The following is a 25,151-nucleotide window of genomic DNA, read 5'->3' on the forward strand; positions in this document are numbered from 1 at the left end:
AATTTAGATTAAAAAAAAACTTAAAAATAAATAAAAATAAAATATTTTATTTTTTGTATTATATAAATATGTAATATTATTAAAAGTTTATTGTAAATTTCGCGTTGGTTTAAAGTTTAGTTATTATTTTGATATTTAAAATTGGTTATATACAAAGATTAATTATCGATATGTGTGTTGGATCTATAGTACAGAGGGTTTTATAATTACTGTTATTGTTATTATTTCTATGGTTGTTTTTATTTCTATTGTTTTTATTAGTTTATTTATTATTTTTATTATTAGTTATTGATTATTGATATATTATATAAGTAAAAAAAAAAAAGGTTATTATTTATGCTCGGGTTTAAACATAACCCCATCTATCTTCTGGATTTGACATTTTTGATTGATATGTAACTTTTTTATCTTTTGGCTTTTTATTTTTCATTAACTTATATTCGTTTCTTTTTTCTTGCTTAGTTGTTGCTGGTGGTTCAGCTGGTATCTCTTTTAAATGGCTATTATAAGTAAATATTAATATACAAATGTGCATAAAAACTATCTTTTTAAATATAAACATACTTATTTGGTTTTTTAAATTCTTTATCAATTGATTGCATTTCTAAAAATAATCTATATTCTTTAGTTTCGTTTTTTAAACGAAAAAAAAAAAAAAACGAGAAAAAAAATGAAAATGAAAATTTGGATTAATATTAATTTTTATAATTGAATAATAAAATAGTTATTATGTTAGATTTTTATTAAAAAAAAACGGATAATTAAATAAAAAATAAATAATTTTAAAAAAAATAGTTTTATAAAATAAATAATTTAAATGTGGGGGTAAAGTGTTGAATGACGTATGGGGGTAAATGTTTATTAAATGTTTATCGTTTTTTGTCTTTCTGTAATAAGGTTTGTATTATGATTTCTTTAATGTACATACATATAATTTAAATCTATATTGTTTTTATTATTATTATTTTAAAGAGTATATAATGTTTGTTTGGCTGTTTAAAAACCCCAAACACTTATCGATGTGTGATATTTATATAAAATTAAAATGAAAAAAATAAAGGAAAAAAAAATCTTTTTTAAAAAATTTAAAAAATAATTTTTAAAAAAAAAAAATAATTATTTTACTTTTTTCTTAAAATTATTTTATTTTATTAAATAACTATAAAGTTTTATTGTGTATAAATTATTATTTATTTTGGAATTCCTATTTGTGTTTATAAAAAAAAAAAAAAAAAAAAAAAAAAAAAAAAATACTTACCAAAGTAACTTTTCTTTTTTCCTTTTGGGTAAATCTTTTTAATTATAATTATAAAAAAAAAAAAAAAAAAAAATAATAATAAATTTTTTATTAATTAAAAAAAATTTTGGAAAAAATTAAAGGGGTAAAAGGTTAAAAATTCTTTTAAAAAAATAAAAGATAAAAAAGATAAAATTTTAAAAAAAAAACCAAAAAAAAACCAAAAAGGTTTAAAAATTTTTGGATTTGGGTTTTTTTTAAAAAATTTTTTTTATTAAACTTTTAAATTGTTTAAATTTTATTATTGTTAATAAATATTATATTTAGTGTGTGTGAATAGGGTATAATTTTAAAAATCTCAACACAAACTCATACATTATTACTCACACAGACACGCAAACAATTCAATTCATATAAACAAAAAAAAAAAAGAAAAAAATTAATTAATTACCATACACACGTTTATATATACTCTTAAACACACCTTACATACAATATTTGTAAAGAGATATAACACACTAAACACATCTCAAATATTTTAATTATTAAAAATTTCAAAAAAAATATATAAAACCTTTTTTATATTTTTTTACCATATAAAAAAAAACACTTAAAATACAAACCCAGTTTACACCTCACATCTTTTTTAAAAAATTCACCAATAGAAAATTTTCAAACTTTTCTTTTAAAAAATACAAATCCAATTTATAAATCAATAATATTTACAAAATTACAACTTCAAAAAAATTAATAAAAACAAAAGAAGGTTAAATCAATAGGCGCCTTTTTTTAAACGGACAATAATAACTTCAAATTTTTAAAATAGTATACTCATAATTTTTTACGAAATTATTTTTTTCATACCACCCCCACTACTATATTCATAATATTATAATAATACACTCCTTCAACACTTACACACACTTTTTACAATAAATAAATTACCAAAAATGAGTTATTATGACGACGATGATAATACACTAGAGGAAATTAAAAAACTTCAAGAGGCAAGAAAGAAAGGTGTGTCATTATATGACGATGACGATGATGATATAAACAATAATAATAAAAATAATAAATATGACAGTTCAATATCAACTTCAAGCTCTAAAAAATCTTCATCAAAGAAACGTTCACACGAGGATGAATATGATAGACACCAAAGAGAAAGTATTAAAAAAGAATTTGATTCATATTCTGCACCATCACATATTTTAGATACACTACCAGTAGACGATGATTACGATGTAAGTATCTTTTAGTAATAAATTAACTATATGAAATTATTTATTAATTTTTTATAATACAATAATATATAGCCATTAAAAAAATATAGAGCACCAACAGTAGCAGAGCAAGAAACCGAATATAGATCAAGATGGAGAAAGAGAGATCTTTCACCTCCAAGGGATTATGACCCATTTACAAATAAAGGTGGAGTTAAAGGACGTTCATTTAAAGAGATCATGATGGAGACTCAATTAGCAAGAGAGGAAAAAGAGATTATGATGAAGATTGAAAAAAAGAAAAAAGATGAAGAGGAATTAGCAAAACAAAAGAAAAGAACAGAAGAGTATGAAAATAAAAAGAAGCTTAAAAAAGGCGACGACAACGATAGTAATGGTAGTAGCAGTGGAAATAGCAGTAGTAAAAATAGTAAAACTCGTGGCGATGTTACACCTACATACCCAGTTTCATCTTCATCCTCTTCTAGCAAGTGGTATTATAAAGTTTATAAAAATGGGGATTTAATTGAAAACTCAAGGGATATTAAAGAGAACGAAATTTTAACATTTGGAAGGGATTCATCAAGGAATAGAATAGTTTTGGAACATCCTAGCTGCAGCTCAACACATGCGTCCATTTCATTGGCACCCGATGCCAGAAGGCCAGTATTATTAGATTTAAAAAGTACAAATCAAACATTTTTAAATGGTAAAGAAATTAAACCGCATCAACCAGAAGATTTATATGATGGTGATAAAATTCAGTTTGGTGCCAGTACAAGAGAATATATTATTTACAAAAGAAAATAATTATTATAAATAATAATAGTTAATAATAAATAATAGTAATAGTTAAAAGTCCGAATAAATATATTTATTAAAAATAAAAGTTAAAATATACACCCTAGATGTATATTATTATAATCAAATAAAAAATAAAAAAATAAAAATTAATTAATTTGTTTTTTATGTTTCTAAATTAAAACTCTAAGCAATTTTATTTAAACTAATATTAATATTAATAATGCAACTATTGATTTGACGTAAAAGAATGCAGTGAATTTTTTAACATTCTGATTTGGTTTTATCATTAAAAACAAATGCAAAATATTCACAACCTTCTTCTAATTTACCTAGTTTCCAATCTTTTTGGTTATCTAAATCTTTTAGAACCTGGGAATGATCAACATAGAACTCTGTGTTTATCATAGATTTATTATTGGAGCATTGTAATTGGTTTAGATGATTTTTGACAAATGGTACTTGACAAGTAGTGGTTAAATCTTTTGCGTGTTTGCTAATGGTATTTGGGTCACATTTTTTATGTGTTATTTTCTCCAGAGCCAAAATAGAATAGGGATGTGGAGAAACTATTCCAGCAGCATTCCATTCAGTACCTATGGAATAAAGTATCATATTCTGAGCAATGTTATGGTTACGATAATTCTCATTAACAACTATTTGGGTAATAAGCTTTACACAACCTACAGATTGGCATGTGTAATTATATGAGTAGCAGCTCCCGATCATTTCATTATCTTTGTTTAGGGCAGTAACAACCATTGTATGATTTCTATCAAATAGCAATTGTTCCTTTATTTCATTTACGGTCATTTTACAATGTTCTCCTGGTTTTTGGTGGGTGGATTTTGTTTCTTTGCTCCAGGTACCATAATGATTTGAAAATAAATTTGAGCATTTATTTAAAAAATCATCATTAATAAGTTTACCTGGGATTATATCGTATACAATATCAACTTCTTCGTTTACACCTATCATTTTTTGATATAAATTAACTTTAATTTTAAAACTATTATAATAATTCGTAAAAAATAAAATAAAATAGAAAAATAAATTCATAAAAAAATAAAAAATAAAAAAAATTTAATTGTTTAAAAATTTATATAAATATAGTTTATTTAGATTATTATTAATAATTTATAATTATTACAGTAATATATGTAGTATTTAGTTTATTTCTATTAATGTATTAATAAAAGAATATCTTGATAAAAATACAAATAAATAACGGAACCAAACAAATTGACTTTTATGCTTTGTCATTGGAATGTAGCTTTGTGGTGGTAAAAATTGAGTTGAAATAAATGTTTGAGTTGTATTTTTGTCATATGATAAACATTTAGTGAGTGGAATATCTGAAATACCAATATATTTTCTTATAATATTAACTGTTTCTAATTTATATGCTTTAATATTTTTTTTATTTGAGTTGTTGTTATTATTATAGTTATGATCATTATTAACATTTTTCCTTGTTTTATTATTATTATTGTTATTATTTGAGTTTGGTGATTTAATTAATTTCATATATAGTTCTAAACCTTTAAAAATTGAAATGTGATTTGGATGAGATGAAATACCATTTTCATCAAATGATATAATGATGTCGGCAGAGGTTTTATCTACAAATTCAGAAATTACATCTTTAACTTCCTCGGTGTCCCAAGTGATCTTCATACCATCTTCAAATTTCCCTGTTTCTTCAAAGTAAACATTCTCTTTTGGGATACCAAGTGATTCACAACTTTTAACAAGCTCTTCCTCTCTAATAAGTCCTAATCCTGCAGCGTTTCCATTTGATAAACATACCACTGATATATTATAGTTTAATTGATATCTATAGTGTAATATAGTTGGTGTGAAAAACATACATTCATCATCTGGGTGGGCTATTACAAATAATACATTTTTTGTCATCTTTTCTAAACTATTATCTCTATAGCTATTAAACAATAAAGGTATTTGAGAAATTAAAAATATAAATAACGAAAATAATAAAATATTTCTTTTGTAATGAAATATCATAATCTAAAAAAAAATTAAAAATTAAAAATTAAAAATATTAAAAAAAAAAAATTAAAAAAAAAAAAAAAAAAAAAATAGAGAAAATATTAAACTATTATAGTTAATAAAAATTAACGATTATAATCTTTAAAGAGGTGTTTATTATTATTTACAAATAATAACTTTTTTTTTTTTTTTTTTTTTATTTTTTTTTTTTTTATTTATTTTTTTGTTGGTAGCGAAATAACATAGAAATGATGTATCTTATAAATATTTACACAATATACTTTATATACATATTTCCAACTATATTGAATTTTAATTTATTGCTTTCTTATCTACAGGACAAACTTTATTTACTTTAAGCCATTGGTCGATACACTAATAATAAATAAGGAAATAATTGGTATTAGTATTTGAAAATAACAGTAATAATAATAATGGTATATAAGATTCTTACAGTAACATGGAAGAAATGTTTACATGGAAGTGTTCTCACCTCTTCACCATTCTCCATTTCGCATAAACAAATACAACATGTTTCATTGGTAGTTGGACCATTATTTTCGGGGTTTGTGGCTTGATTTTTATCAATTTTATGGACTGGTAGTTTTATAATTTCAGTGTTTGTTGCACCTTTGTTATTTATATTATCATCAAGTGACAGTAGTAAATCATAGTCATTACTTGTGAAATCACGATTCATTAGATTAAATATACCAGGATCCATATTTCTACCTTGTTGGAGGATAGAAAAAACACCATTATACAGTAAAAAACGATTTCTTGCTTGATTATATGAATATTGAAGTTGCCTTTGTTGTTGATTGTGAATTTGTTGTTGTAGTTGTAGCTGTTGCTGTTCCAATCGTAGTCTCTGTAGGTGAACCTGTGATCTTCTTTGTTGTCTTTGTTGTTGAGTTTCTGCTTGGGTCTGAGCCTGTGCTTGTTGTGGTTGTGGTTGTACATGTTGGTATGCTGGTGGTTGTTGTGATCGTGGTTGTGGTTGCAGTGATCGTGGTTGGGGATGTTGTGATCGTGATCGTGGCTGTGGTTGTGATGGTGGTTGTGATGGTGGTTGCGATGGTGGTTGCGATGGTGGTTGTGGTTGTAGTTGTGGTTGTAGCAGTGACTGAAGTTGTTGTGGAGTAAAAGCTTGATTTGATAATATTTGCTCAACTGCTCTAAAATGGGTATCTCGAAAAAGGGTTTCTTGTCTGCTTCTACTGAGGGGGTGAACTCTATTTTCCTGGTTTCTTTGTAAATCTCTTTGAACATTTCCAATATCTCTATGATATTGACCCCCCCATAAGTTCATTTTGTAATTGAATTGCAAATAATCTATCAACTTCTTCTTGTGCTACATTTTCGCCATAAAGTGATGTTCTGTTACTTGTGATTTGTGGAGGCATAACCGTTCTAGTTGGTTCATTAAATCTTTCCTGAAGTTCTAATGCTAATAAATAATCCTCTTCTTCTTGTGTTTTATTTTCGTTATTATTATTACCATTATTATTATTAATTCTAGTTTTAGTTTTAGTTTTAGTTTTATTTTTATTGTTATTATTATTATTATTGGTATTAGTATTAGTATTAGTATTGGTATTGGTATTGGTATTGGTATTGATATTGGTATGGGTATTGGTATTGGTATTGGTATTGTCATTATTTGGTGTGATTTCTTTATTTCTTTTTTTTGGTCTGGTTGGTGAGTCAAGCACTATAACTCTGTTATTATTGCTATTAATGCCATTATTATTATTATTATTATCATTATTATTATTGTTATTATTATTATTATTATTATTATTATTATTATTATTATTATTATTATTATTATTATTATTATTATTATTATTATTGAGATTTTTTAAAATTTGATACCTTTTGCTTTGTTCAAACATATATCTCAAATTACGGTCATCAAGTTGTTCTTCAGTAAATAAAACGTTAGAGCTATGATTAGTGAGTGGATAATGTGGTCTTCTATTTATTGGAGTTTTATCACCTTCTTCATCGCTATCAAGTATAAAAACTTCATTATTATCTTTTTCCGGGGTTTTCCTTTTATTGTTAGATGAGGTTGTTGTGGTGGTTGTAGTGGTGGTAGTTTTATTTTTAATCTTTGATTTCTTTTCCTCTTCTTGCTTTTCAATATCTTTATATAAATCTAGATATTTTGAAACCTGGTAATCTTCATCATCATCTTTTGAATGGAGACTATTATGGTTTGTATTAGTAGTTGCCTCTATACTATTTCTATTACTATTATTATTATTAATACTGCGATTGTTGTTGTAGTTTGCATTGTTATTATTATTATTACTACGATTATTATTATTGTTGTTATTGTTGTTAAAGTAGTTGTTATGGTTATTACTACGATTATTTGTTGTAGTGGTAGTTGTAGTGGTAGTTGTAGTTGTGGTAGTATTTGGTCTATTGGATAAAGTAGGATAGATTGTATAGTCATCCTCCCTATTCATGTTCTCTTCTTCACTTTCACTATTTGTAAAATCTACAACTATTTCGCTATCAGTATCTTCATTTTCTTGATCGCTATTGTTTGTATAGTTGCCATACCCCTTATCGAAATAATTTATATATTTACTCATGGTTACTATATATATTGTGTTAATAATGTACAATTTATTACTATTAATTTTTAATTATTTTTTGTGAGTATAATACTATAACTATCGTTTAATAATTCTCTTTTTCTATTATAACTTATTTATTATTTATTATTATTATTAGTATTAGTGAATATCTGTACACTTTTTTTTTTTAAATAAAATAAAAAATATTTAAAAAAAAAAATATTAAAAAAAAAAAAAAAAAATTTTTTTTTAATTAAAAAAAAAAATTAAATAATATTTTGTGAAACTGATTTTTTTAAGAAATTTATTAAATAAATAAATAAATAAATAAATAAATAAATAAATAAATAAATAAATAAATAAATAAATAAAAAGAAATTAGCTAATCAAATGAGTATTTAAAAAAAAAAAAAAAAAAAAATGGAAGATAAAAAAATATTTTTTAAAAAAAGTAATAAATAAATAAAATATGTTTTATCTTTATTTTGTAAATATATAAAAAAAAAAGAAATAAAAAATAAAAATATTTTTTTTAATTATTATAATTTCTAAATAATTCTGATTTTACAACTATACCAGATAATTTACCCTTGTTGGTAACATAAACTGAATTACCACCGAGCATCATAAACATAAAAACGATTTTTCTAACTGGCATGGTTTCAACAATCAAAAATGGTGAAGAGTCGATAACTACCCAAGGATTTTGAAGTTCCATTTGAACTAAATCAATGATAGTTTCACCCTGTTCATCTGTTTCGTTATTATTGTTGTTATCACCATCATTATTATCTTGATTTATTGGATAATTATTGTTACTATTATTATTGTTATTATTGTTGTTATTGTTATTGTTATTGTTGTTATTAATTAAGTTATTATGTTCATCAACTTCTTCATCTGATAAAACTGACATTTCGATACCGTTGCTACTATTATCTCGGAGTAATGATTTTTGTTCCATATTACTGTGGGAACTATGACGAATATCTTCATTAATTGATATAATTGAATCACCATGGTGATGATGAGAACTACTGCCATCGTCATCGTTGTTGTCATTTGATAGTGATAATGGTGATTTATTTGAGGAGTATGAGTGTAAACGTTCATAATATAAAATGATTTCTTCTAAAGTATTTCTTGAAATTGTACCTATTAAATAATGTTCTTGTTCACTTTCTAAAACTGGAATAGCACGTTCATCGGAACGTTTTAAAAGTTGTGATATTTTGAGTAATGAGGTTTTTTGGCACACATAGTTGACATCGCTTCGCATAACATCTCTGGCCAGTAAAGCATCAGACTTTGCTTTGTAGAATGGAAGGTATGGTAAATTTTTATTTTTCAAGAAACAGTCGTAAATAGAGTCGTTTATAAGATTACCAATACCACATGAAAGTACTACACCAGTCAAAACAGGAACCATATATGTTAAATCGTTGGTAAGTTCTAAAATAATCATTGCTGATGATACTGTACGCGTTGCGCCACCACACAAAGCTGCCGCTCCTACTACTGCGTAACCAGGTGGATAAATATCGGTCATATGTGGAAATATTAATTTCATAATTTCACCTACAACTCTACCTACTGCAGCACCGATTGCAAACAATGGAATATAAATACCATAAGGGATTGGCAATGTAATTGATACGGCTGTTAATACTAATTTGACAATAATATAAAGAAGACATGCTATAATAATACCATTGTCGAATGGTATAGATTCGGTCCATGTTTTTAATTCTTCATTGTTTTCACCATATGCCTTAAACATTGCATGTACTGCACTTGCGTGGTCCAATCTTAAGAAATTTAATGGGAAACTTAATATGGCTGTTGCAGCGGCCACAATAATTACTTCACCAAAGGGTCTATAGTTTAAAATTAATTAGTATTTGTTATAAATATTATAAAATTATCGTTAATAATACATACGTTATTTTATTAAATAGTTCTTGATTATGTTTTTTCCAATTATAAATTTTAGTATATAGAGATATAAAAAGAGAACCTAAGAAACCACAGGCAACACCAGTTATAATAAAAGCAATGATTTGAACAGAGGCAAGGTTCAATGTAATTGATTCGGTACGATAAGATTCTAATAAACTATTTGATGGGGCTGATAAGAGAATTTTGATACCAATAGCACCAACGGTGGCAGTAAAGAAAGCACGCCAGTAATTGGAAATTAGATAATAGGTACCAGTTACTTCAATTGAAAAGAGTACACCACCAATAGGCGAACCAAAAGTAGCAGCAACACCCAATGCACAACAAGCAGCTAATAGTTGAGCTCGTTCAGTGTCGTTGGCAACGATACCTTTGAATGGTTTAATTGAAAGAATTGTGTTTGCTAATGCAGCAGAGATATGAATATATGGACCTTCTTTACCGATTGACAAACCACTACCATAGGAGCATAAAAGACCAATAGTTTTCCAAAATAATACTGTTGGCTCCACGACATCGGGACTCCAGAAACCCGAGAATATCGATTTTAAATCGGGTACACCCGAACCTATTGCGCTGTAACAAATTTTTTTGATGATGAAACATGAACATGTCGCTAAAACTACAGTCCACAAAATATAACTAAGGTATTGAACAAAATAATTATTGGTAAATTCTAAAAATTTGGTTCGGAATGCAAATACACCATAATTGAATATTAAATCTACCGCTACTAAATAAAATGACCCAACTAACCCAATAACTGCTAAAAATGTCCATAAAAAGAAATTGTTGTTTTGTGAGAATTTAGCCCATGAAATTGCTTTCCTTGAAATACCACCCTGTTTTGACTTAAATCCTGCTGTCTCTGCCTTTGGCATAACCAAATTAAACAAATCTGAATCGGACGTATTTGTTTTAATTCTCGTTTTTTTATATCCATGTTTACTAGATATCCTTTATATAAATTAAATAGTTAATACACCATTCGTTTTTAATATAAAAAAAATTCAAAAATTTAAATTGAAAAAAGTGCACTTACATTTTTGAGTATTTACTTGAACTAATTTTTTAATTTATAAGATTATATATACAACCAATATAGTTATGTATATACAATGAATTATATAATAGAATTTGTTTTAAGGTATAAAAATTTTTGAAAAATAAAATTACATTAAAAAAAAACAATTTTTAAATTATTATAAAATATTTTATAATAATAAATTAATTATATATATTTATCAAAATATATAAATTTTTATAAGTGTAAATTATTTTTTTAAAAGAAATATTATATAAATAATTCTTTTTTTTCTTTTTTTTTAGTTGTGTGTTTGATACAATTTAAAATAAAAAAAAAAAATAAAAAAAATTAAAATATTTTTTATTTTTTATTTTTTTTTAATTTATTTTTTTTTTTATTTTTTTTATTTTTTTTGCCAATTTGGCAATAATTGTTTATTTATGGTATTAGGTGCTTAAAATTAGATTTTAAACTATTTTATTTATTGAACATATTTTTTGAACTAAATAGGGTTGGAAGTTTTCTTTTTAATCATTTGGATGTTTAACTTAAGATTGATTGGAATAGAGCCACATTGATTGAAACTATTAAAGCTACAGTGCACAGTCAATGATTCTAGAATATGCTAAAGCTATTAGGTGCGCTCCCTATTTTCAAACAAGACTTGATTGAAAGAATTAAAAATAGATATTTTTTGAAAATCACAAGAAGGAAAAACACCCAGTAACAGTATTACATTTGAGGGTTATGATATATTGTTGTAACCTTTCACAAAATACTACTTTATCTCGATGTTCAAGATTTATAGGTGGACATTGAAAATGTTGATTTGAATAAATTTCTTTTCATCTCTTTTTTTAAATTTATTTAAAATATTTAAAAAAGATAAAATATAATAAAAACATTATAAATTAGTTTTATAATCAATAATCTGCACTTTTTTATTTTTAAAAAAAATTGTATATTAATAAGAGAGATTTTGCATAAAAACACCCCCCCTTTTTTTTTATTTTTATATAAAAATTAAATTTGGGTTGGTTAAGTGTTTGGGTAGTTAAAGAAAAAGAAGATAAATTTAATAAAAAATGGGGTTAGTGAAGTGTTTTTTAATTTTTTATCAATCATTACCTTTTAATCCATATAATTTTCTTCTCATTATCAATATGATTATAACATCATAATCATCTCAAGTAACCAAATGCAATTTGTTAATAGGAAGTTGAAAAAAAATATATTTTGAAACCAATCATAAACTTTTTTATATTGATTTTTAATATAGTTTTGTTATCATATAAAACCATTTTTTTTTCATAAAGAGGTTTGAGTGGTTTTTTTTTTAAAACATTTAGTTTTAATATAAACCTCTCAGTTTGATTATAAATTGAGTTTAAAAAAAATAAAAATTTTTTTTTTATAAATACCAAACTTTTTATTTATTTTTTAATAAAACATTCATTCAAATATATTAATATTTATAATAAAAACTCTTTAAGCTTTATAAAAAAAAATAAAAAGTAATTATAAAATAAAATAAAATTTAAAAAAAAAAAATAAAATTAATTTATCTTTTTATTTAATTATCTGAAATGAAAAGTGTCAGAAACATGGATTTTATGTATGTTATACTTGTTTTTTATTAGATAATTAACCTAAATTATTCTAATTTTTTTTTTTTTTTTTTCTTTTTTTCCTTTTAATTAGTACCAGGGCAATCAAAACATAATATTGTAGGTGTTATATTATCAATATTTCAAAATATATAATTTAAATAATAAACTAACATAATTTTAGCCAACTTTGTCAAATGAAGATACAGAACTCAAAGTTGAAGTTGAAGGTGGAAGTGAAGGTATATTTCGAATTATAAATGAAAGAACTCGACCACAAATACAACGTGTTCACAATTATGGAGAATTCTCTAATTTTTATGAAGGTACCCCCTTAAGCATTGATAATGCTGGTTCATCAATCTTAAAATTCACTTCAAACTATAAACCATAAAAGTCTTCTTCTTTTAAATTAATAAATTATTATGATAATTAAAAACAATTCAAATTTATTATTAATATTTTATTTATTTAAAATTTGAAATTTTTTTTTAAATATAAATTATGTTGTTTTTTATGAAATATTTTTTATTTTTGATTGTTTTTAATTGATAAATTTTTTGAATTATTTATATTATTTTGGATTATTTTTAAATTATTATATTGTTATTTAAATTTTTTTATTTTCTAAATAAATGGACATAATAAATAAATTAAATAAAAAGTTCCATTTTAAAAAATTTACCTTAAATTTAATTTTTAATTGTATTTTATATTTTTCTAACTCTATATATGTAAATTCATTGTCCATATAATGCAATCACACAATAAACCACAACCACACTTCCTAAAAAAAATTTTAATAAATTTTTATTTTATTTTAAATAAAAATTTTCACCCATCCCACACAAATAATAGTTAAAATTAAAATAATCTATAAATATTGTAATTTAAAAAATAATTTCATTTATTCAAAATGGCAATAGAAAGTAACAATGAAAGTTGTACAACAAATACAAATAATATTAATAACAATAATGAAAAACTAAATAACTTAATTAATAACAATATCAGTAACAACAACAACAACAATAATAATAATAATAGTAATAATAATAATAATTTTAGAAATATAATTAATTGTAATAACAATGGCGCAGGATCAAATTCTGAAAAATGTTGCTGCCACTGTAATAGAAATGATAATATTATAAATCAAAGTTTAGAGATATCAAAAAACAATAATCATATGACACAGTCAAATATAATTATAAATGAACCAATACCAATCCCAAGTGGAATTAATCATACGACCAACATAATGAACCCAATGAATTGTACAAGTACCTCTTTAAACACAATTATTAATGAATCAATTTTTATTGACAAATATAAAATAATAGATATAAGAGCAATGGGGAGTGGCGCAAAAAAGGGTCATGGTTTTCAAGAGAATCTTCCTCAAGAAATTTCACATTTAATAACTCAAGAAAATTATTCCAAGTTTATAATACCTTTCAATAGAATTTACAATTATTTTTATTTATTATTTTTAACAGTTGTATTTTTAATTGCTGGTATATTATTCCCAATATTTATTGTCAGGGTAACATCTCTTCTTTGGGCCGTTATTGGTGGGTGCTCTCTAATTATTCTTGCTGCTATATTTTACTTTTGTGTAAACAAATATATAAAAGGAAAAAGAGTAAGTATTTAAACTTTTATTAAACTTAAAAAATATATTAATTAATATAATAATTTTTTATAGATTAAATTAATGGAAAATAGGGTAAAAAAATTTAATATGAAAATGGATTCAATTAGTTGTCCATTACAATTCTGTATAATGAGGGTCCAAGAAGCTGTTCCAGGAAAGCCTCACTTTTCTGTTGAAAGATTAATTATAAGAATCACCTATTCATCTAATGAAAATAATAAACCAGTAGGAAATCCAGAAGCATAACATTATAAAAAAAAAAAAAATTTTTATTTCTAATTAGAATCAATAATAATAACAACAATAAAATAATTTGTAAATAATAATAAAATATGTAAAAAAATAAATATAATTCAAAATTAAAATATAATTATCGATAGAGTTTAAAATTTATTTATAAATCATAAGTTTAAAAATTAAAGTGTGGTGGGGTAAATTATTTTTAATTATTTTTTTATATATATATGCCCACAATAACTTTACATATAAAATTTATATGCAACCCCATTACCACCACAATCCCCACACTAAACTCACACTCAGATATCATTATTTATAGATATATAGTTAGAGACAAACACACATTCCCCACATTAAAATTTATAGATTTTTAAAAAAAAAAACGAAATTAATGTTTTTTCTTTTTTCAAGAATGGTCAAATTTAATAATGCATGTATTTTTTATATTAATTTCAATTTATTTTGTTTTGTTGTTTTTATTTTCAAAATAAATATAGTATTATTGATTTCAAAAAGATTATTATTGTTATAACAATCAAACATCTTTTTTAAAACAGATAAATAAAGATTCTCAAAAAAAAAAAAAAAAAAAAAAAAAAATTTTTTTTTTTTTATTAATAATAAAAATAATAATACAAAATATCATAAATTACCATCATTTGTATTTATTTATTTTTATTTCAAAAAAAATTTAATATTTTTTTATATAAAGTAAAAATTAAATTATAATTATTTTTTTTTATAAATTTTTTTTCAAATTATTAATTTATTAATTTATTAAATTATCAATAAATAAATTTATTATTTATCAATTTATTAATCTAAACCAATAATTAAAACAATTCTATTTAGAATTAATAATTGATAACAACTAATAATAATATTTTATAAAATTAAAATAAAATGACAATAATAAATAATGAAATTAAAAATGCAATTGATTTGATATGGAACAATAAATTTAAGGAAGCCGAAGAAATATTTTCAAGTAAATCATCATCAACCCCTAGATACTCATTACATAATGCTGAAACTGCATTCCTTAAATCATTTATAACTGCAAATGAACTAGAAACTGAAAATGCTTTATTAAAACTTAAGCAAACTAAAGAATTAGCAGAACAATCAATAAGAATATTTGAAAGCAACAAAGTACCTCAAAATTATTTCCCACCAAATATAAAAACTAAAGAGGATTTTAAAAACCATATACTAGATTGTAAAATTGTAAGTTTTCATAAAAATTAATTATATACATAAAATTAAAAAAACATTTTAATTAATTATATTTTTATAAAGGTATTGGGTGACTCATTATATATGCTTGCAGTTTTACAAATCACTAGAGATCATAAATTTAAAGGTTGTTTTAATTTAAGAAAAAGTTGGAAAATATTTGAAGATACTCTTAGACAAGTTAAAGACGATGAAGAGAATGGGTTCCAGTATAGCAGTGATTTAACCGAGTTGTTAAGATTTGGTTGTGGGTTTTTTTATTTTGCTGTATCCATTATACCACAGAAATATTTAAAATTAGTCGAATTAGTTGGTTTTAAAGCTGATAGAGATATGGGTTTAATGTATTTAAAGGATTGTTTAAGTAAAGGGGGAATTAGAACACCCTTTGCAACCATGGTCATTTTATTTAACAATTTACTTTTACCAAGAGGTCTTTATAATCCAACACATCAATTAAATGAAGCTCAACAATTAATTGAAAAGAATTTAGAAAAGTATCCCTATGGTTCATTATTTCAAGTAATGGGTTCTCATTGCTATAGAAAACAATGCAAAATTGATATGGGTTTACAATGTATGGAAGTTGCCATTTCAAATTGTAACTCATTATCCAAAGCACCACTTATTTATAAATATGAACTTGCCAACTGCTACTGTATCAAACTCCAATGGGATAAAGCTATTCAAGTCTTTGAAGAATTGGTAAAAGAAGAAAAATTTCAAATTCGTGCATTATGTTCATTACAATTAGGTAGTTGCTATATCATAAATGGTCAAAAGGAAAAAGGAATCCAATCGTTTAACAATATAAAAAACTTTTGTAAAAAATCATCTAGTGTAGATATTGTAATTAATAAACAAGCTCAAAGATATATAAATAATGGTGGTTCATTCTCAGTATTGGAGGTTTTATATTTAAGAAGAGATATGGCAAAAATGGAAAAATCATTAGCCAATAAGACTATGGATATTTTAAATTCCATCGGTAAAAAACTAGGTGTAGATAAACCAATACCACAACAAACAGTGCAACCAATATCTAATAATACTACAATTAATAATATCTCATTATCGACCTCATCCTTCCTCTCAAGAACTTTTTCAAATTTAACCAAAAAGAAAGAAGAAATTCAACAAAATGATATTCTTATACATGATAGAGCAGCCTATTTACTTTTAAAAGGTGCAATTTATAAAAGTATTGACCTCTATGATCAATCAATGGAATGCTTTGAAGAGTTACTTTCAATGAGTCATCTTTTAACCGAAAAATTCTACATCCCATATTCATACTACGAACTTAGTGAAGGATATTACCACAAAAAGAACAACGCTAAAGCTTTAGAAAATATACTAAAATGCAACAAATTCACAGGCTATGAATGGGAAGATCCACTTAAAGTACGTCTTCGTGTAACATTAGATCAATTAAAAAGGGACGGTGCAGGTATATCAAACGATGACTATAGTGATGAAGATATAATTTCAAATAATGGCAATGTAAATAGTGATGATTTATTATTAGAGGAAATGAATGAATTGGAGATTGAAGAAAAAGAAACTCAATTAAGAAATAAATTAGCCAATAATAGTAATTATAATAATAAACAAACACCACAAAATAACTCTAAACAACAAATTTATTATTTAGAAAACAATCAAATCACTTCACCACATTTAATAAACATACCATCACCATCAATCATTCAAGATAGAAGTTGTGATAATAAAAATTTCATTGAAAGGGTGCCATCACTTTAAAAGGAAAATTAATCTTTATAACAATTTTCAAATAAAAAATTAAGTTACTTTTATAAACATTAATATCCTTAAAGTAATATATCCCTTTTTGTTTGTTTAATTACCAAAAAATAAAAAATACAAAATAAAAAATAAAAAATTTAAATAAAAAAAATAATTTTTTAAATTTGATAAAATAAAACCCACACAAACAAACTATTATAACCCTTTTATTATTTAGTGTTTTATTACAATAATGACAATAGAGACGCAACATCACCATCATCACAACAAATGATTCATATTTAATAATTAATTTTGGTATTATGCAATAAACCAAAGTAAAATTAATTTATTATAATTTAAAATTAATTTTAAAATTTATTTTTTTTTGATTCTATGAAAACAAATAAAAAATCTTATTTTTTTTAAAAAAAAAATTTTTAATAAAAAAAATAAAAAAAAAAAAAAAATCTTTTTTTTTTTTTTTTTGTTATTTTTTTTTAATTATTTTTTATATTTTGTTTTTTTTATTTTTTTTATATTTTTTTAAATTCAGTAACTATAATTATTTATTTATTGTGATATATACATAAATAATTTATGTTTTAATCATACATAATTTAAAATAATATATAAATAAATTTTTTTTTTTTTTGTTTTTTTTAATTTTATCAATTTATTCAATTTTTTTTGTTTTTTTTTTTTTTTTGTTTTTTTTTAATTTTTCTCTATTTTAAAAGAAAATAAAATCATACAACTGTATTTTATAATTTATTTTTTGTTTCACTTTTATTTGTACAGATATACCTAATCGATAACTATATTATTATTTCATTATAATAATTTATAAAAAAAGGAACTAAAAATGTCAGAAGAAATTTCAGCCAACGATAGAAGTAAGTTTAATTTAGAGATATTAGAGTTTTATATAATTTTTTAACAAGAAATTAATATTAATTTTTAATAATGAATAGAATACATTACAAATTTGTTAAATCAAAGAAATCAAGAAAGTATTTTATTAATTAGTGGTGATAAAATTAGTAAAAAAAAGAGCAAGAAACCAAGCAAGAGAATTATTTTATTGACAAAGAATCGTGTATTATTTATTAAACCAGGTCAAAGTAAAGTTAAAAAGGAAGCACATCTTTTAGATATTAATGAAATTAAATCATCCAACAGTAATGAGGTTATTATAGTATCGGCTCAACAAAAATTCCAATATGGTATGAACACCAATGGTAAGGCCGATGAAATTATTCACCAAATTCGTACTGTTTTCAGTCAACAATTTTTAGGTTATCCAGAAGATGTTAGTTTTAAATTAACTGATATTCAACCACAATCTCGTTTAAAAGAATTATCCCCAAAAGATTTACCATGTGGTGGTTTTGTTGAAACCTACAGCTCACTTTGCGATTATTGGGGTATTCCAATACGTGGTGATATTTGCTGGGATATTTCAAACATCACCTCAAGCAAAAATATTAAATCATTTAATTTTGGTGAAATTGAACAACCAATTTCAATTGGTGATATCAAATGTTTATTAACTGCTTTAAAGTATAATGGATATTTCAAAGGTTTAAATTTCAACAAGTAATATCTTTATTATTAAAAACAATAACCATTATAAAAAACAAAATACTAATTAAACTTTAATTTCAATTTCAACAGCCATCCATTTGCTAAAGATCAATTCCAAATTTTAGCTGATGTATTAAAAGTCAATTCAACTGTTGAAGATTTAAGTATGAATAATGTTGGTTTAAGATCAGATACTTTACCAATTATTGCAAATTCATTATCAGCAAATAAAAACTTAGCTCTCACCTCAATTGATATTTCAAACAATCAAGTTGAAGATAAAGGTCTTGGTGCTTTTGCTCAATATATTGCTGTAAGTAGTTTAATAATAAAATGAAAAAAACAATTCAATAATTTTTAATATACTTATAATTTTTCATATTATTATTATAGGGTAGTTTAAGAGGTATTGCATCTTTAGATTTATCAAATACTTCAACTGGTAAACTTGGTATTAATCAAGTTACAAGTGCATTAAAAAAGAATATCAAAATGCCATCAACTTTATCATATTTAAATCTTTCAGGTAATAAAATGGAAGCTGATGGTAGTGCAGGTTTAGCAAGCTTTTTAGCCAATCCAAATTGTCTTAGAACTTTAATTCTTTCAAATACCACTCCCTCAATGGAAACTATTGTTGGAGCTTTGGTTATTGGTTGCTCTGAACTTAAAACTTTAGATATCTCTGAAAATGTTGGTAAACTCACTAAAAAAGAAGTTGCTCATTTGGTTAGATTTATTTCATCATCATCAACTCTCAAAAATTTCAATTTCTCTGGTACTAAAGTTCCAGTTGATTGTTTAAAAGAATTAGTAGTTGCAATTTCATCAAATATTTATTTACAAGAAGTTAATTTAGATATTAGAGTAAGATTTATTTTTTTTTCCATGGGGTAGTTAGTCCACAAAAATAAAAAACTTTTTGTATACTAATCAATTTTTTAATTTAGAATAATGATTTAGGTATTGCAGGTGCCAGAATGTTAGCTTCATTATCAGATAAATTATCAAATATTGTTTATTTAGATTGTTCAGAAAATGATTTTGGTGATGAGGGTGTATCTGTTATCTGTGAAGGTTTTGTTACAAATAATTCTATTAAAAAATTAGTATTAAATGGTAATTTCAAGACATCAAAAACTAAATCAAGAGCAGCAGCAATCGAATCAGTTATTACTTTATTAGAATCTGAATGTCCAATTGAATCATTACATATTACAGCAGGTAGTGGTAAATCATTATCACCATTAAAGAACGATATTCTTCCATTAGTTTATTCATTAGCCACCAACAGCTCATTATTAGAAATCGATATTAGTGGTCATCAAATGGGTAATAAAGGTGCCATCGCTTTAGGTAAAGCTCTTCAAACAAATAAAACACTTCACACTTTAATTTGGGATGAAAATCAAACCGGTGTTGTAGGTTTCTCTGGTTTCCAAGTTGGTTTAGAACGTAATTTAACATTAAAAAATATGCCAACCCCACTTACCGATATTATTGCTGCTCATCGTGAAAACCCTGTTAAACTCTCACAAACTCTTAAAGAAATCGATAATTGTATCAATAGAAATCAATCACCAAGCCGTGCTTTTGAAGGTACTGCTGGTATCGGTGCCACAAATCTTTCATTCTTAGCCTCTGGTCAACAACAACAAATTGAAAAACTTATGAATAGAATTAAAAGTATTGGAAGAAAAGTTACAGACCCAGAAAATCTTTTAATTATCAAAGATGCTGAAAATACAGAAAAGGTTATTGGTGGTATTCATTTAATTAAAGAAGCTATTCACGCATCACTAGAAATGGAGTTAAATCAAAAACTTAAACAATTTGTATCTGTAGTCAACGATGCTATCGATTCTAAAAAGAAAGAAATGACCCAACAAATTTTAGAAAGTATGCAAAATACTTTCAAATCTATGGATCAAGCCACCATGAAGGGTTTAGCAGCTGGTATTCAATTTGGTTCAAAAGATGTCGATGAAGAACAAATCCACTCTACTCTTGTAAAAGGTGCCGGTGCTGAACTTAGCAGTCGTGCTCACGAATGTTTTATTTCATCTTTAGATATTGCTTCAGATTATACCTATGAAAAAATTACTATGGGTCTTGAAAGTGTATTTAAGGATTTAGTATTAGAAGAATTAAATCAATCACAAGGTGATAACTCTACCCCAATCGACCACAGTCCAGTCCCAGTCAGAGCTGCACCACAAGCTACCTCACCACCATTAGCATCATTCCCAACCTCCAAACCACCACCACAAGCTGCCCCTGTCCCACCATCGGGTGGCAATGCTCCACCACCATTAGTTCCAAGAACCGGTGCTGCTGCTCCAAAACCACAATCCCCAGAGGTTCAAGCTGGTGCTGGTGCTCCTGCTCCACAACCAAAATTCGGAGGTTCAAAAGTTGCTGCAAACTCTGCTGTTGCTCAAGCTATGATCCGTGGTATGATGGGTGGTCCACCACCAATGAGAAAACCAGCTGCTCCAGTATCTGGTGAAGATACTCCATCCCAACCACCAGCCGGTGCTGCTCCATCACCATCCAACATTACCCCGAGCAAACCAAAACCATCAGTTGCACCAAGAGCTGTCACACCAGTTAAAAAACCAACACCATCATCAGGTACACCTGGTAGTATTTCAGATGCCCCTGAAACTGATGATTCTGTTGAATTAACCCATGCCACTAAATCACGTCCACAAGTTTCTCATAAAAGAAAACCACCAACTAGAAGACCAAGACCACCAACTGAAAATTAAAATGATATACGATAATAATAAAAATAATAATAATAATAATAATAATAATTATAATAGTATTATAATAGTAACATATTTATAGTTAAAATAACAATATTAAAAACAATTTTAATTTAATATTAAATCATATTTAAATTAAAATTTTAAAATAAAAAAACATATTTATTTCTTTGTATTTAATAATTTTTATAAAGTTTGATCCCAATTTTATTATATTTTTTCTGTGGTATTTTTTCAGAAAATGAATTATTTATTTATATTTAAACTTGGTTTAATCCATCATGTAATTGAATTGTTGAAATGGTGTTATTATCTGTTTTTTCATTGTCATTTAAATCTAAGGGTATACAAAAACCACTATCACTATTGATGGCTTTATAACCATTACCCTCCATTTGTTTTTCCTCCAGTGTTCTTTGTGGTTGTGAATTTTCAAATGGTTGTTGAAGTGAATCTGGTATATTGGCTTCATATTCTGTATATGAAATAATTAATGAAATATCAACTGATACACCTGAATAAAAATTAATTTCCTCTTTCTTTCTTAAAAGCAAACAGAAGTTTATTGGTATGCCTTCTTTTGATTTCTTTTTATTAATTTTATTAATTCTTTCCTGCATTAATATATACTATAAAAAAAAATTAGTATAAAAATTATTATTTATAAAAAAATATGAAAAAATTTTATTACTCTTGAATATGAATTGTATTTTTGATATCTATAAAAAAAATAAAATGATAATAAAATGAAATTAACCAATAATAACCATCCCAATAAAATTGATAAACCCATGAACAATCCAAAAAATAAAAAACTGATTACAAATAAAAACAATGATACATATAACAATCTATTATCGTTTAAAATTTTATTTAATTGTGAGATGAATAATCTATAGTCTCTATCATTGATAAGAGATGTTATGGCCCATTGTACCTCGTCGCTAAAATACTTTTCTTCAATAACCTTTAACTCTATTGTCCTGATATTACCATTTAAACTATACTCCATTTTATTGTATCTTTAGTTTTACTATTTTATATAAATAAAAATAATATGCTATTTAAATAATATATTACATTAAAATTTCTATAGTTAGTTATGATTGTTATTGAATAACCAAAAATAAATAAAAAAAAATAAATAAAAAAAATAAAAAAAAAATAAATTATTTTTATAACAATATTTTTTTTTTCACTCACTGAATAGTAGTGTGTTTGTATTTTTTTAATGAGGGGGAAAGTGTGTTAAAAAAAAAAAATTTTGAAAAAAAAGTGTGTTAATTTAAGATAAATGAATTTGTAATTTAAATATGAATGATTTAATAAATATCTAAAAAGAAAATATTTGTTTGGGTTAAGAAAATCTACATCCTATCACCTGAAATCTGTTTTTAACTAAGTTCAAACTCTAAAATTATTTATTTTTATTTTTGTATAAAAACAAAAAAAATAAAAATAAAAAAAAAAAATAATTAAAAAATAAAAATTGTTGGAGGGGAAAAATAGGTTTATTAAAAATTTATAGATTTATAAATACCAAAACATAGATTGAATAGTATACCCATATGGAAAATCCTTAATACAAGTATTTTTTGTGAGCACCATATTTAATTTATTCTCTGATTTTTGTTTGATATTGAACTTTTATATTTTTTTAAATTTTTTGCATCTTTAATTTTTTGTTTTTTTGGATTAAGTTTGAAATTTTATAGTACAATTTACATTTTGAAACTTTAGAATGATAGTAATTAAACTAAAATAAGTAAAAAATAAAATAAAAAAAATTAATAAATAAATTAAATAAAAATAAAAACAAAAACAAAAACAATAATAATTACCTTATCAATTCTTTTAAAACCTTTTAAAATATTTTTTCCATATTTATTTACTTTTTTAAAATCTTTTCCTCTTGTTTTTATACAATTACCACTACTACCGTTGCTATTAATATTACCATTACTTTTTCTATTACTATTTATATCAGTATAAACCTTTATATTTTTATTTGCTATTTTGGTTATTTCATCACTTAGTTTTAAAATCTGAAAATATAAAAAAAGTAAAAAATATTAAACCTCTATTAAATAAAATTATATTATCTATAGATAATAAGTACATTTTCTATTTCTATGATTTTGTTTAAATCATTCCTTCTATGGGTTGTTGGGCTTTGGTTAAAATACTATAATGAGTAGTTTTTTTTTTTTTTTTTTTACTGTTTTTTTTTGATTGTTTTAATATTTATTTTATTAAAAAAAAATAAAAAAAAAAAAAAAGTTTATTTTTTAACCAAAAAGAAAAAACTTTGATAGTTTTTTTCTGTCGTTTATAAAAAAAACATAATCCTATTTTTTTAATTTTTTTTTATTTTTATAAATTTTTTTTTCTTTCCTTTTTTGATAAAATAAAAAAGATGTCCTTTGCTTAACAAAATGGAATTTTTAAAAAAAACGTGGGTCTTTATACAAAAAATAAATAAAAAACTAAAGATTAAAGAAAAAAAAAAAAAGATAAAGAAAACAATAAAATAATAAAATAATAATTTAAAATTAAAATTTATAAAAAATATAAAAATATAAAATATATAAAAATAAAAAATATAAAAATATAAAATATAAAAATATAAAAAATATAAAAAAATATCTTTTTAATAAAAAAAAGAAAAAAAGAAAAAAAGAAAAAAAGAAAAAAAGAAGAGTTTTTTAAATTTTAAGTTTTTATTTTTTATTTTAATAAATATAATAATTATTTGTTTGTTTTAAAAACATTAAGTTATACGTGTTTGTGGTGTGGAGGTTGTTTAAAAATATGTACAAATAATTTTAAGCGGGTGGTGTTTATATATGAGAGTGTGTGTGATGGTTTAAATTTTGAAAAAGAAACTATAATATATTGATAAAAAGTTATTATTATTGTTATTATTATTATATACAAAGCAAATTTAATTTTCCATAAATAAACCAGCTGGTTTTTCACCACGATGGGGCAAGTTCAATTGATTGTTGTTGGACACCACATTGTTGGCAACAACAGGCAACTAAAATATCCATTGGGAGATTTTTATCTTTGTTTTTGAATTCATATTTAGTTTGGATTTCTCTTCTTTTAATGAATTGCATGCATGGGAAACAACAACAGGTAAGTAAGAAATCTTCTGGACCTAATTGGTGACCGCTTAAAGTTCTCATGTTGTATAATAATTGAGCTTGTGGGAATAAGAATGAAGCACAACCTATTTTAAAAAATAAAAACAATATTAATAACAGAGTTTATTTATTTATATATTTGATAATTAATAAATTCCGATAATTACAAGTTGGAGTTAACATTTGGTCTTCACCGAGACAACCAAATAAACCTGATTTCCAATCATCTGACATTTTGATTTATATATATATTTATTTATTAATTTAATTAATTAATTTATTTATTTGTGTATTAAGAAAAGAG

The 25,151-nt window shown here is 23.9% G+C and overlaps 11 protein-coding genes across 11 annotated transcripts; 4 read left to right on the plus strand and 7 right to left on the minus strand.

Annotated features, from left to right (window-relative positions):
- Positions 1-55: 55 nt before the first annotated feature.
- On the minus strand, positions 56-1,401 carry DICPUDRAFT_92415 (uncharacterized protein). Its single transcript, XM_003289999.1, has 3 exons — positions 1,259-1,401; positions 565-622; positions 56-500 (listed from the first exon to the last, which is right to left on the minus strand). The coding sequence occupies exons 2-3, from the start codon at positions 600-602 to the stop codon at positions 347-349; spliced, it is 192 nt and encodes a 63-aa protein (XP_003290047.1). The 5' UTR covers positions 603-622; positions 1,259-1,401; the 3' UTR covers positions 56-346.
- Positions 1,402-2,187: 786 nt separating this feature from the next.
- Positions 2,188-3,273, plus strand: DICPUDRAFT_36733 (uncharacterized protein; the record flags this gene model as incomplete). Its single annotated transcript, XM_003289988.1, has 2 exons — positions 2,188-2,484; positions 2,557-3,273. The coding sequence occupies 2 exons, from the start codon at positions 2,188-2,190 to the stop codon at positions 3,271-3,273; spliced, it is 1,014 nt and encodes a 337-aa protein (XP_003290036.1).
- Positions 3,274-3,528: 255 nt separating this feature from the next.
- Positions 3,529-4,242, minus strand: DICPUDRAFT_80790 (uncharacterized protein; the record flags this gene model as incomplete). Its single annotated transcript, XM_003290000.1, has 1 exon — positions 3,529-4,242. The coding sequence occupies one exon, from the start codon at positions 4,240-4,242 to the stop codon at positions 3,529-3,531; it is 714 nt and encodes a 237-aa protein (XP_003290048.1).
- A 107-nt stretch (positions 4,243-4,349) lies between these two features.
- On the minus strand, positions 4,350-5,279 carry DICPUDRAFT_92416 (uncharacterized protein). Its single transcript, XM_003290001.1, has one exon. It carries the CDS (start codon positions 5,179-5,181, stop codon positions 4,432-4,434), a length of 750 nt encoding a protein of 249 aa, XP_003290049.1. The 5' UTR covers positions 5,182-5,279; the 3' UTR covers positions 4,350-4,431.
- A 132-nt stretch (positions 5,280-5,411) lies between these two features.
- On the minus strand, positions 5,412-5,981 carry DICPUDRAFT_92417 (uncharacterized protein). The gene is made up of 2 exons (XM_003290002.1): positions 5,729-5,981; positions 5,412-5,649 (listed from the first exon to the last, which is right to left on the minus strand). Exons 1-2 carry the CDS (start codon positions 5,972-5,974, stop codon positions 5,587-5,589), a joined length of 309 nt encoding a protein of 102 aa, XP_003290050.1. The 5' UTR covers positions 5,975-5,981; the 3' UTR covers positions 5,412-5,586.
- A 2,331-nt stretch (positions 5,982-8,312) lies between these two features.
- DICPUDRAFT_56441 (uncharacterized protein) lies at positions 8,313-11,169 on the minus strand. The gene is made up of 3 exons (XM_003290003.1): positions 10,870-11,169; positions 9,810-10,784; positions 8,313-9,745 (listed from the first exon to the last, which is right to left on the minus strand). Coding segments are annotated over exons 1-3 (2,322 nt in total). The 5' UTR covers positions 10,872-11,169; the 3' UTR covers positions 8,313-8,400.
- A 3,042-nt stretch (positions 11,170-14,211) lies between these two features.
- DICPUDRAFT_36729 (uncharacterized protein) lies at positions 14,212-14,364 on the plus strand (the record flags this gene model as incomplete). The annotated part of the gene is made up of 1 exon (XM_003289989.1): positions 14,212-14,364. One exon carries the CDS (start codon positions 14,212-14,214, stop codon positions 14,362-14,364), a length of 153 nt encoding a protein of 50 aa, XP_003290037.1.
- An 891-nt stretch (positions 14,365-15,255) lies between these two features.
- Positions 15,256-17,358, plus strand: DICPUDRAFT_36750 (uncharacterized protein; the record flags this gene model as incomplete). The annotated part of the gene is made up of 2 exons (XM_003289990.1): positions 15,256-15,585; positions 15,658-17,358. Coding segments are annotated over 2 exons (2,031 nt in total), but the record flags the coding sequence as incomplete, so codon positions are not given.
- An 847-nt stretch (positions 17,359-18,205) lies between these two features.
- Positions 18,206-21,876, plus strand: DICPUDRAFT_98559 (uncharacterized protein; the record flags this gene model as incomplete). The annotated part of the gene is made up of 5 exons (XM_003289991.1): positions 18,206-18,236; positions 18,315-18,939; positions 19,018-19,240; positions 19,321-19,794; positions 19,878-21,876. 5 exons carry the CDS (start codon positions 18,206-18,208, stop codon positions 21,696-21,698), a joined length of 3,174 nt encoding a protein of 1,057 aa, XP_003290039.1. The 3' UTR covers positions 21,699-21,876.
- An 82-nt stretch (positions 21,877-21,958) lies between these two features.
- Positions 21,959-22,710, minus strand: DICPUDRAFT_80796 (uncharacterized protein; the record flags this gene model as incomplete). Its single annotated transcript, XM_003290004.1, has 2 exons — positions 21,959-22,327; positions 22,390-22,710. 2 exons carry the CDS (start codon positions 22,708-22,710, stop codon positions 21,959-21,961), a joined length of 690 nt encoding a protein of 229 aa, XP_003290052.1.
- A 645-nt stretch (positions 22,711-23,355) lies between these two features.
- On the minus strand, positions 23,356-25,137 carry DICPUDRAFT_98560 (uncharacterized protein; the record flags this gene model as incomplete). Its single annotated transcript, XM_003290005.1, has 5 exons — positions 25,015-25,137; positions 24,678-24,933; positions 23,818-23,869; positions 23,540-23,743; positions 23,356-23,454 (listed from the first exon to the last, which is right to left on the minus strand). Exons 1-5 carry the CDS (start codon positions 25,079-25,081, stop codon positions 23,356-23,358), a joined length of 678 nt encoding a protein of 225 aa, XP_003290053.1. The 5' UTR covers positions 25,082-25,137.
- Positions 25,138-25,151: the final 14 nt, after the last annotated feature.

The sequence above is a fragment of the Dictyostelium purpureum genome (genome assembly GCF_000190715.1).
Source record: "Dictyostelium purpureum unplaced genomic scaffold DICPUscaffold_203, whole genome shotgun sequence".
NCBI lineage: Eukaryota > Evosea > Eumycetozoa > Dictyosteliales > Dictyosteliaceae > Dictyostelium > Dictyostelium purpureum.